We start from the raw sequence: 12002 nt of genomic DNA, 5'->3' as shown, positions 1-12002 counted from the left end.
CCTCAATCCCTCACCAACTGTCTCGCTGCCCACCTCGTCAAAAACCCCATCTGTTACATTAACTCGTCACCACAGGCAAGGAACGCCCCCCCCCCCCCCCCCTGGAAGCCACCAGATCTGACTACGAACCACTATCGTGGTCTTCTTCGCCCTTGCCATCATAAGAACAGTTGCCCTGTGTTCTCTCTCCTCCTCTTCTTCTACAATTTGTGGGTGTCTTCTTCTTGTTGTGGCATGATGATTTGTGGGTGATCTGGCTATTTTAATGTTTGTAGGTATTCTGCTTTAGTTTTTGTGGTTGTCCAACTCGGATCTAGGGTTTGATGATTATGGCAATTATGAGAGGGTAGAAGAGTGCAGTGGTGATTGATGAGCAACCAAGATTGTATAATCTTGGTGCTCTAGTTCCCTAATTTGTAGCATTTTGATTCCCTTAGATATCATTTGTATCTCATTTTGCACGTAAGGGTTTGTTTTGGTTGTCTCAGGTAATACGCGGTGCTAAGGCGGTTCTTAACGCCAAGGATCGTAGTCGGAAGTATCCAAGGGTTCGAGGCAGTGAGGCAATGTTCCACCAAGCCCCGTCGGGTGATTAATCTAGGCCAAAGAGGGTGTCGGGTCGCTGTCGGGCTGTCTAGGCCAAAGCAGAGCAAAATCTGAAGTTCTGTCTCCTATGAACTGGTACTGAGATTTGGCCAGTACCGGTTCATGCTGTCCAGAGTCTACGTTTTTCCAGCTTTTGAAGACCTATGAACCGGTACTGGGAATTGGCCAGTACCGGTTCATACTGCAGATTACAGCCACGTTTTTTGCTGCTTTTTCTACTTTCTACTTTTGGAATATCTTCCACTTTTGGTTACTTTTGGGATATTTTCTTGGGATATTTTGTGAGAGAGAGACCACCTTGTATAAATAGGGTCTCTCTCTCTCTTCTTGATCTTCTTGTCACTTTCCACTTTAGGTCTTTTAGTTTTCTAGAACTCCATTAATGAACTTCAAGCTTTTCTAGCTAATGTCTTAAAGAACTCCTCAAGGTATTTGTCGTTTAATGTTTTCTCGTTTATTAATGTTGTAGCCGCGGACTAGATCCTTTATAAAATCAACTTTATTTTCATTTCTATCGGTTTAAATTCATGTCTTATTTCTATGCTTTTGTTTTTGCTTTAAGTATGTGTGAGTAGTCGTTTGGCCAAGTCTTGGGATAATCTTTCCCGAGGACTTAGGTGGTTATTTGGTTTTCAAACATTAGGGCTTAAAAGCATGATTTACGGAATAGAACTTAACTTGCATTTTTGGTCCAAGCAAAGGGGTGTTAACTACTTGGTGAGGCGTTTGTCAAGCGGTCTTGGCAAGCGGCTCCCCGAGGGCTCGTGGCCTCCTATGTGTTCAATAAATTCGTCAAACAAGTTGGTTCGCCTCCGTTTAATCACATCTTTCATTAAACGTAGTCATAAAAGTTAAATTCTCCGGGGCGAGAGCACGAGGTCGTGACTCTCGCCTGAGTCATTTTGAGAACCGGTAACCTCCTTTGTCAAGGATTAGAAGATCCTTAGACTTGCCTCTTTTAAGTTAACTAAGCTTTTTCCTAGACTTTTGCCCGGGCGATTTTCACCAATTCTAAGCAAAATCAAGTTGGCCGTCTTGAACGCCACAGTCTACCTTTTAAACCTACAATCCAGACTAGCTATATTGCAAATTCCCTGTGGTACGATCCCGGTCTTGCCGGTTTACTATGCTACCGACGACCTAGCCCTACGCTTAGGGTTTTTCTCAACCTTATTTGAAAGCGAGGTTGGAGGCTAAGCAGTGATTATAGTTAGAGAACGAGAGTCATCATCGTTTGGGACTCCAGCTTAGAGCATCTCCAATAGGAGTGGTCAAAAGTGAAGATGTCAAATTATTTTGAAGGCTGATATGGCAATTTGATATCACGCTCCTCCTCTCCGACCATTATGTCAAATTATTGAAAGCTTATAATCAATTTTTGAAAATTGACAGTCTAGAGGTTGATGTCAAAGTTGACAAGTTGAGATTTCCCTTCAAAGCCACGTCACTTCACTTCAAAGCCATGTCACTTTTGGCATGATAGAAGGCATTATGGTTGGATGACAACTTAATGTCAAAACTAGCCGTTTAATTGATCACCTCAGCTTCGACATCTCCCATCGGAAATGCTCTTATATTAGAGAAGTATTGACTAGTCACCTTTTTTTTTTTTTTTGAACGTGTATGGATAGGTTAAAGACTTATGCTATTGAATACTTTACTTGTTTGATGACTAGTCAAAGTAGAAATTTGTACTTTTCCTAGACACATTTTTACCAACTAGGATTTGCTTGAGACTTGAGATTCTAGATGGGAGATTTTGGAGGAATATTGGATGGGAGATGCTCTCATAGTTCTCCTCCCTCTCATCTCTTCAAGTCTTTTGCCCAGTGAACAGTTTTCTTGTAGACTTTTATTTATTTTTCCCAACAAAGTACGGCAACAAAAATATTACTAACACAGAAGAGAATATATGCTTGTGGATCGACCAATAAACCCCCAATCCTCTCTCTCTCTCTCTCTCTCTCCTGGATCACCGTCCCGTTCCCACCGACCTCTCTCTCTCTCTCTCTCTCTCTCTCTCTCTCTCTCCTGGATCACCGTCCCGTTCCCACCGACCTTTCTCTCTCTCTCTCTCTCTCTCTCTCTCTCCCACCAGAACACTTCCCGTCAGCCACCAAATCTCCCACCGATCGAACAACTTCTGTATATCATTATCTCTACATTTCTGTATCCACATTTTCCCTCAGAAAAAATAAAAGACTCAAAATTCACTCCACAAAAAGCACCTCAGCCGTTTCCGTACGCCTCACTAATTGCAGAACCACCACTCTCTCTCTCTCTCTCTCTCTAGAAATCACACTCACATTTTGATTCAAAAGCCTTTTTAGTCTATAACTCCCTTCCACCTACACCTCAGTCCTCTCCCTCTCTCTCTCTCTAGCAATTTCTTTATTATTATTACCATGTGAAGTAATCGTAGCTAGGCTAGGGTTAGGGTTTTACTCGACTCGTTTCCCGATTCGATGGGGAACTGCTGCAGATCTCCCGCAGCGGTCGCCAGGGAGGACGTGAAGTCCTCCGGCCACGGCGGCGACGGCCGGAAAGACCGTTCTGCCCCGGCTCCGCCGAAGAAGACCATCACCGTTTTGCCCGACGTGTCTAAGGAGAACATCGAGGACAGGTACCTGGTCGATCGGGAGCTAGGTCGCGGGGAATTCGGGGTGACTTACCTGTGTATTGATAAAGGGTCGAGGGAATTGCTCGCGTGCAAGTCGATTTCGAAGCGGAAGCTGCGGACGGCGGTGGACGTGGACGACGTGAGGCGCGAAGTGGCGATTATGAAGCACTTGCCGAGGAATTCGAGCATTGTGACCCTAAAGGAGGCTTGCGAGGACGATAACGCGGTGCATTTGGTGATGGAGCTGTGCGAGGGAGGGGAGCTGTTCGACCGGATCGTGGCGCGCGGGCACTACACGGAGCGCGCGGCCGCTGCGGTGACTAGGACGATTGTGGAGGTTGTGCAGCTTTGTCATAAACATGGAGTGATACATAGGGACTTGAAGCCGGAGAACTTCTTGTTTGCGAATAAGAAGGAGAATTCGCCCTTGAAAGCCATTGATTTCGGCTTGTCCATATTCTTCAAGCCAGGTGAGAATTAAATAAAATGTTCTGGTTTATTATTTATTGAACGCAAGTTATTCCTTAGTAGATAGGAACTTATGCCTTATTTAAGCATACGAAATTAGAATAAATTTGCAATCGTGTTGTGTGAGGATGTTCTGCTAGTTATACGTGTCGTAATAATGAGGGTTCCCAGTAAGGGGGGGTTCTGGTAAGCTAGAAGTTGTGACAGCTTCTAGCAGCTATTTGTAGTTAAGTTGTTTGCACTAAACTAAAAGTTATAGAAAATGTGTTGGGTTAGTGGAAGAAAATATGTTGGATTTTTTAATTTAGTGGAAACAACTGAACTTTTGAGAAAAGATTTTAGACTAGTATGGACAACTTAACTAAAGCCGAAAAGTTGTAGTGAAAAAATTTAGTGGAAACGTGGCCTAACTCTTGCCTGCGAATTCTTGTGATCATGGTAGATTCTGATATTCTGTAGAGATCATACGTACCATTGAGTCTATCTATATTACTCATTGGGTGGTCTTTTCTACCACATCATATCACCAACAATAACAGTACCCTGTACTCCCCAATCGATGGGGGTATAGGTGGGGGAGCACTGAGACAGACCTAACCTTTGGCAATATATGCGCATGAAGTGATTGTTCTCAAAAAGTTTACAAGTAGCGGCCCCCTTACCTCCAAACATCGAGGAACTCAAGGGATCTTATGCGCTTCTGCTATATTGTCATAACCAAACCAAACCGAGCCTTATGTTCGAATCACTTGGGATCGGCTACATGAATCTTTTTCTTCCATTGAGCTTTGTCAAGGGCCACTTGTTCACACAAACCCATTATACTCATAATGGGAAAAAAAAAAAATCTATGAGTCTCTTATGAATGCACTTCAATTTGTTGTAGCAAGAGTTAGTTTGCACTTTCATTATTAGTACATATAGAATGTTGCTTGCGCCGCGCGCCCCCCCCCCCCCCCCCCCCCCAAAAAAAAAAAAAAAAAAAACACGAATTGTGCATATAGAGTGCTGCTGTTGTAAGCTGCTCAATCTTCAGCAAAAGGGTGAAGTTTGGTAGGCACAAAACCTGTGGAAACATATGATACTATTCTTTGGCTACAAATTTTTGTTGCAAACCCTTTTGGAAGTACATATCATGGATTGGCACACTGCTACAACTGCATTCTGAACAATTCTAAGCCTATTGAGATGAGTGACCCAAGTCAATTTCTTACAACTTTATGTTGTCTGTTAAGGATGGAAATAAGCTTCACCTGTAGGATACAGACCAATGATATCAGGTACAATAACTCTTCCTCTAGATTTGTAGTTGCAGGGAAATGCAATCTCTGATTAGAGTAGAATTAAAACCTTAATGGTACTCCTACCATTGCATTCCTGGAAAGCTTAAATCTACGCGGACGAGTAACTCTTAATTTATTAGAACCTAAGTTAAGCTTCTATGTTGCCTATCAACAGATGTGGATGATTTCTATTGTGAAAGTTTAATGCAAATCTATCCGAATACTCACACTTTTTAATATTTCCTACAATCAGGACACATTTGTTTCACGGGAATAGGATTAGAGGGGATAAGTAATACTAAGTAATACTGTGCAACCTTCATTCATTTTGGTCATGCCATTGAATATTGGATAAGCCATTTGATTAGTTGTAGCAGTATGTTTGGTTAGAGTGCAAAAAGCCATGGAATAAGATTTTAAGTCATACTTAATACTGTTGGATGGAAAGGGAAGATAATCCAGAGGGATTATTAGCTATTGAGTGAAAATGGGGAATGCTTGTCTGTCTTGAACGACGATTTAATGAAATTTGGTGACAAGTGGGAAATGTGTGGGCTCCCTTTTTTTGTGTCCAATGCCCCTTCCCTAATACTTCAAAGTTCAAAACACGCAGCAGGAAGTGTGCCTCATAGATTGGTGGGTTCTTTTTTTGGTGCTACTTCAGAACAAGCAGCAGGAATTGCGTGTTTCATAGATGGATGAGGAGGGTGGGATATGTACTAAAAAAGCATCATGGAGCCCACTTGTTTCCTCTTATCACTCGTCTAGATTTTCTTCTCTTTGCGAGGGGTGTACCCTTGGCACCTTCTTTAATGCGGTTTATTTGATTACTTAGTAAAGGGAAGTGTTTCCTCTTGTCCGTTGTTTTCATTTTACTTTTGTGGAACACATGTGGGTCCTACGACTTTAATCTTCCTAGTCCATCAGCTGCCCAAACTTGTACCCTGGCTTCGATGGCACTTCGGACTACTAACCTCCGAAATGGGGCATTGCCCCTCCCCCTATGGTACATACAAGCTCGTGTTTTTTCTAATGCCTCTTTTATCAAACGGCTGGCTAGGATGACTCTCCAAACTTTACCCCATTCCATCTTGACCAAACATGTTATACGTAGTGGGTACATATAATTACATCCCTTGTCCCCAAGGATAGAAAAGGCCATGTGCTCATGTGATTAGCAAACCCAACACAATGAACACGTTCTTACTTTTCTGGTCCCCCAAAGCAAACATGGTATTGTGGTATGTCCAACTTCACTCCCTCAATTATTGAAAATGACCTTTGTCCTATTATCCTCCTCTTGTTCCATGGGATTCCACAATTTAACATATCCTTTACTGTAGAATGTACCAAATACTGCACGATCTACATGCTTATTCTCATATAGGTACAATAAAACTGAGTCTCAAGAATGAAACTCAAATAGAGGCATTGAAGGTACTTCCACAAGAAGTCCAACCTTAAGCGTAAAACCTGTAGTTGTTTATAGCTTCTTGTAGTTTTGAGTGTCGATTTAGTTCGCATCCAGTAAATTTACTCCTGTGGTATAGCGGCTTGACCATTTTTAGTTAGAACTTTGAATGCTCACTCACTTTAAGTTAATAACCAAGGTTATGACCTCCAGAAGTGTTTGAAATTCACTTTCCCATGTTTGGTGAGGAGGTTAGTTGAAAGGAGAAATGAGGAGGGCTGAATTTCTACCCTGCCCCCCCAACGACAACAAAACACACACGCCAAGTCAATCTTTGTGGAGAGTGGGTTGATTGGGAAACAATATAAACCCGTGTCCTTCCTCTTTTCCTATCCCTTTCTATCATAAAAAAAGCAGGAGACCAATTATCTACTCCTTGGGATGTAGTATGTACCTCAGTGCTGTCCCTCGCACTAAGCATTGGGTTAGTTCAGGGATCTACTCTTTGACATGATATACGGGGTACTTTGGCAGATTGTTGGAAGCAACTGAAGCTTTTAGTATTCACTTAAGGGGCAAAGATGCAAAATATTTCAAAAGCACGTCCATGCTTCTTTGGTTTTATCTAACCAGCTATGGATTTGCCTATCCGCTGACATGTTCCCGAACCAAAACGGCTAACCTGTAGCCCTTGTCGTGCACTTGGTTCTTTATTTCTGTGATCCTGCTCTTGTGTCTTTTTATTTTTTATTTTTATTTGAGGAGCTTGATGACTTTCTTTCGTTGAATGATTTGATTTCCCTTCATGTGTAGCATACTGCCATGCCTATTCTTATCCCAAAACCACTTTTGTATCAAATACCTGAAAGTAACATATTTTCTTCATCTTTTCCATTACAAACACATTTTATTTTACATCCAATCAGTTTTTGCATTCTGTGCGTTAGAAAAGTGTTTGAACAGGATGTCCTAATGTTTAGTTGAAAGTTAAAACTATATACCGAAAAAATTAGACCATTAGATTTTCGAGTTCTTAAATTTAGGAATGTATTAAATGAACACGGACTAATAGCGATGAATTTACGTTGTTTGGATTTTTCATTAGCTTCCCTGTAATTTTTTTTAAGACTCATGTTGTATTTCTTAAGTGTACGAGTGATGGACGTGTTCCCAAGTGTCCGAAGCGTCCCCTGTTCATAAACAGAATTGAAAAGTTCTAGGATGCATTTGGACATGTGTCCAACACGTATGTGGGGGTGTTAAGAAGAGGGTTGGTGTCTGATCGAACAGAAAAGCTTTGTAGAAGTATCATGCTTCTTGCCTAATGAATTTTCATGTTGTACTTGTCTGTTAGGTAAAATACATTTATCAACTTTATTGTCATTGAAATGCAAAACTATGTAGGTGTTTTGGATTTTTTATATTGGAACGGAGTATATAAAAGCAAGGAATTAAGGGGACTAGTTGCAAAAACAAAAAAACAAAAGGCTCTGAAATAAATTGGCATGCCTTTTTTTCTGAACTTTGTTACATGCTAATAACAGCAAAGGCATTGAAGGTATGTACTAGTTTCAAAAAGCAACTACTTTAGAAAAGGCAAAGTTGCTACTACTTGGGTGATTCCCATTAAGCCACCCTAAATTTGTATCCTTGACTGTAGAAACTTTTGGCCAGACTTAAATGCTTTACTTGTTGAACCACAGATATGCATGAGCCTTCTAATGTTTGTAGTCCACGTATAACTTTGGCTGAGGCGAGTTAATTTAAGCCCTCACAAAGTATTCATGAATTATTGTCTTGAGTATAAAGAAAAAAATTTGAGACTTCACAAAGCAGGGTTCATGTGGTTATAGTTCTATAACAATTCACAATGTGATTCTAAATCATTCTTTGGTAGGAGTTCTATATAGTAGTAGGTATCTCAAAGTCTTACTTCCAAGCAAGAATTCCATATCAATTCAACAATCCAATGGGCGTTCTTGAGATTTCCCACTCTAGAGATTTAGCTACACAGATACACTGTGGTTCAGCATGGTCTTTACGAGTAGGAATCTTACCTAGTACAGTTACCATGACTTTGTCAGAATGTTTATATACAGAGGCAATATCGTGAGTACTTATATAGCAGATGTCCTCTATTCATTGACATATTGAGTCAAGGCCTCTTTCAAATATGGCCTTGTTTCTGGTTATTGTTTTCTGAATCCATACAAAGAACAATTATGTGACAGAGCTTTTTACTGTGAAGAATGATTAGTAAAATTAAATATAAAAGCCTGAAACTTCTTACTTGAACGTTTTTCGGTCTTTGGACTTTTTCCCATGTGGCACTGATTTGAATAAGTTTTTTTAGGTGAGAAGTTTTCTGAAATTGTTGGAAGCCCGTATTATATGGCTCCAGAGGTGCTCAAGCGGAACTACGGACCAGAAATAGATATATGGAGTGCAGGAGTAATACTCTACATTTTACTGTGTGGGGTTCCTCCATTTTGGGCAGGTAAATATATTCCAAACCGAATCTCTCTCTCTCTTTTTTTTTTTTGTTAAACTGAAATCTGTTTCTCTGCTTGTGTAATCATCCGTGACATACACACCTTTAAAGTGCTCACATGTGTACTCGTACATACATGTGGTTTCGAGGGTTCCTGCACTGGCATATCTATGCTTTAAGCTTCTTGTTTCATGGAAGCACCCCTTGGATTTTCATCTCCCTCGTGTTTCTAGATGTGGCACTTAATAATCTCCTCTGCCCTGTGAGGTTCTCTCCATCTCGCTAAAGTTGGTTTTCCTATGCAGAATCTGAACAAGGGGTTGCACAGGCCATTATTCGTGGGATAATAGATTTCAAAAGGGAACCATGGCCCAATATTTCAGAGAGTGCTAAGAGTCTGGTCCGTCAGATGTTGGAGCCTGATCCAAAGCTTCGATTGACTGCAAAGCAAGTCCTTGGTATGTTAGCTCTTGTTTGTGCTTGCATATTGCCTTGTATCATGTCTTCCATTATCTTGCTTGTGTTTACATGCATAGATAGTTACATTCGAAGCCTAGCTTGCTGGAATTGATAGCTGATTCCCAATGGTAAAAAGTTTCTGTTTACCGATTTTACTTTCTTTAAGTAATAATGGATAGTATGGATGCAGTTGTAGACGCAGAGAGTGGGTTGTATTCAGTTATATTTTATATTGGAACTTTGTATCAGCCTATCGCATTCATATCAATTATCTTTTGAAGATGAAATTACATGTTTCTGGATGTTAGTTGTGTCTTTACTTAATTTACGTTCTTTTTTCTCTGCTCAGAGCATTCTTGGCTTCAAAATGCCAAAAAAGCTCCAAATGTTCCTCTTGGTGATGTTGTCAAATCAAGACTCAAGCAGTTCTCAATGATGAATAGGTTCAAGAGAAAGGCCTTGAGGGTTAGTCAATAATCTGGAGCTCTGAATATTTTATACGACATCCAAAATTCCAAGATGCCTTTTTTCAAGAATAACAAAGGCTTCAATATACATTTTAATGGAACTTCCATCTGTAGGTTATTGCTGATTTCCTATCCGTTGAAGAAGTTGAGGATATCAAGGACACTTTCAGAAAGATAGACACAGATGATGACGGTATTGTTTCTATTGAAGAACTGAAGAGTGGTCTTCGAAAGTTTGGTTCACAACTTGGAGAGTCTGAAGTACAAATGCTTATTGAAGCAGTAAGTCTTGCTTGAACTAGGTCTTACATTGATTATGTTCTCGCTTTCATCAATTGTATAACTACCCTCACGTCAACTTACTTTCTAATTTATAGATAACCTTTGTTGTGTTATTGTTCCGTCAATTTCGTGTTTTTTTGTTGTGTTATAGTTCACGTCAACACTGGTGAATTTACTTGTTGTATTGTGGAGAATGAAAGATATTGTATGAGGGTTCTACAGGGAAAATATGAGCCATTGGATAAAAACAGTCACAGCTATCCATTGAGGATGTGGATTGGTATAAAAGTGAATGAATGGTTAGGACCGTTCTCGTCCAATGGCTCATATTTTCCTTGTAGAAACCCCTCCTATAAAATGTCTGTTTTGGTTTGATTTAGCAGTATTTTTTGACATCCAAATCACTAGAATATGTAAGCTTCTTGTCATCTTCAAAGTAACTTTGGACATATTTTCTGTTTGTTAATCCAGATGAACGTTCTTCTTTTGATTTTAGTTCAGATATGCCTGCCTTAGTCTTCTTTGGGTAAGGTGATGTAGAATTGCTTACCAGAAAGACAATGTAGCATTAGATTCCGAAGTAGAGGGGAATACCTTATATAGTTTAGGTGTTCTGAGTTAATTTTAGTAGGCGCAAATTTGGTCATGCAATTTTGCAGAATAATTCTTGTCTTTAGATTTTGAATCTTGAACAAACAAGGATGTTCGCAACACAGGTTGATACTCATGGGAAAGGAACCCTGGACTGTGGAGAGTTTATTGCTGTTTCCCTTCATTTACATAGAATGGCGAATGATGAGCATCTTCACAAGGCTTTCTCCTACTTTGATAAGGATGGTAATGGCTACATTGAGCCAGATGAGCTTCGTGATGCCTTGATGGAGGATGGAGAAGATTGTACAGATGTAGCAAATGACATCTTTCAAGAGGTTGACACCGACAAGGTAAAAGAGCAAACACCCACCAGTTTTGTTATTAAGCTAGTTTAGACCAACAGTTTTTTTCTTAAAAGTTGTCAAATATTCTGAATACAGGATGGTCTAATCAGCTATGACGAGTTTGCGGCAATGATGAAGACAGGGACGGATTGGAGAAAGGCTTCTCGGCATTACTCAAGAGGGAGATTCAACAGTCTAAGTGTGAAGCTGATGAAGGATGGTTCTGTAAACTTGGGAAGCGAGTAGACCTATTGACGGTCAGTTTTCATACGCGCATAGGAGTGCTAGAATCGTTCCCCAAATATATTGGACTTTGTTCTGTCGTGATTATTTGTGGGATGTTTATTGATTGAATGGCGGCCCTTATTGATTGCTGGCTTGCAAGGATCATGGAGAGGTAAGTACATATATTTTACCTCTTGAAAAAAATGTTAAAATGAGTGAGATACACTGCCTTGTGGCCATGGTACATCTTGTATGAATGACTGAACCTTTTGCCCTTATTTTCTGGTTGACAACGTGACATTGTTGAACTCTCTAGTGCTGTAGCATATTTTCCTTGAAAAAGTATATGAAATTCTTGTAGTGGACTCGTGGTTTAGCATTGGGTTACTGTGGTTTTGCATTTGTTTCATAATGGACTCATTGTGGTAATGATTTATATGTACATAATCACTGTGCCGTGGGAATACGTAGTTTCGTTTAGTTCTTGAGGTAGAACAGAATCCATATTGACCAGAGAATCTAAATCCACCGTACCTAGTATAGTAGTACTCTCTCCGTTCTTTTTTAAGTGTCCAACTTCGTGAATCCAATTTATTAAAAAAACATCATCATTACACTTTACCCATTAACATTTACCTCGACTTTTACCCGCTAACTCTCCTATTAACTTTTCAAAAGGACAAAATGATAATTGTATCTATTTTTACTCATTAACTTTTAAAAATGAATATTTGTTAAGATACAATCCAAAA

The 12002-nt window shown here is 40.0% G+C and overlaps 1 protein-coding gene across 1 annotated transcript; it reads left to right on the top strand.

Annotated features, from left to right (window-relative positions):
* Nucleotides 1–2529: 2529 nt before the first annotated feature.
* On the top strand, nucleotides 2530–11626 carry LOC131326024 (calcium-dependent protein kinase 13). The gene is made up of 7 exons (XM_058358566.1): nucleotides 2530–3696; nucleotides 8742–8885; nucleotides 9185–9337; nucleotides 9688–9803; nucleotides 9920–10087; nucleotides 10804–11031; nucleotides 11122–11626. The coding sequence occupies exons 1-7, from the start codon at nucleotides 3072–3074 to the stop codon at nucleotides 11269–11271; spliced, it is 1584 nt and encodes a 527-aa protein (XP_058214549.1). The 5' UTR covers nucleotides 2530–3071; the 3' UTR covers nucleotides 11272–11626.
* The last annotated feature ends 376 nt before the right edge of the window (nucleotides 11627–12002 follow it).

The sequence above is a fragment of the Rhododendron vialii genome, chromosome 5a (assembly GCF_030253575.1).
Source record: "Rhododendron vialii isolate Sample 1 chromosome 5a, ASM3025357v1".
NCBI classification, from domain to species: domain Eukaryota; kingdom Viridiplantae; phylum Streptophyta; class Magnoliopsida; order Ericales; family Ericaceae; genus Rhododendron; species Rhododendron vialii.
Note: the sequence above shows the minus strand (reverse complement) of the source record. Positions and strands in the feature narration are given on the sequence as shown.

Bases quoted from the DNA above. Each gene is read 5' to 3' on its own strand.
- LOC131326024 (XM_058358566.1), top strand. From the start codon at position 3,072: ATGGGGAACTGCTGCAGATCTCCCGCAGCGGTCGCCAGGGAGGACGTG. The intron at 3,697-8,741 runs GTGAGAATTAAA...AAGTTTTTTTAG, and splicing joins GTCCATATTCTTCAAGCCAG to GTGAGAAGTTTTCTGAAATT. The intron at 10,088-10,803 runs GTAAGTCTTGCT...TTCGCAACACAG, and splicing joins TACAAATGCTTATTGAAGCA to GTTGATACTCATGGGAAAGG.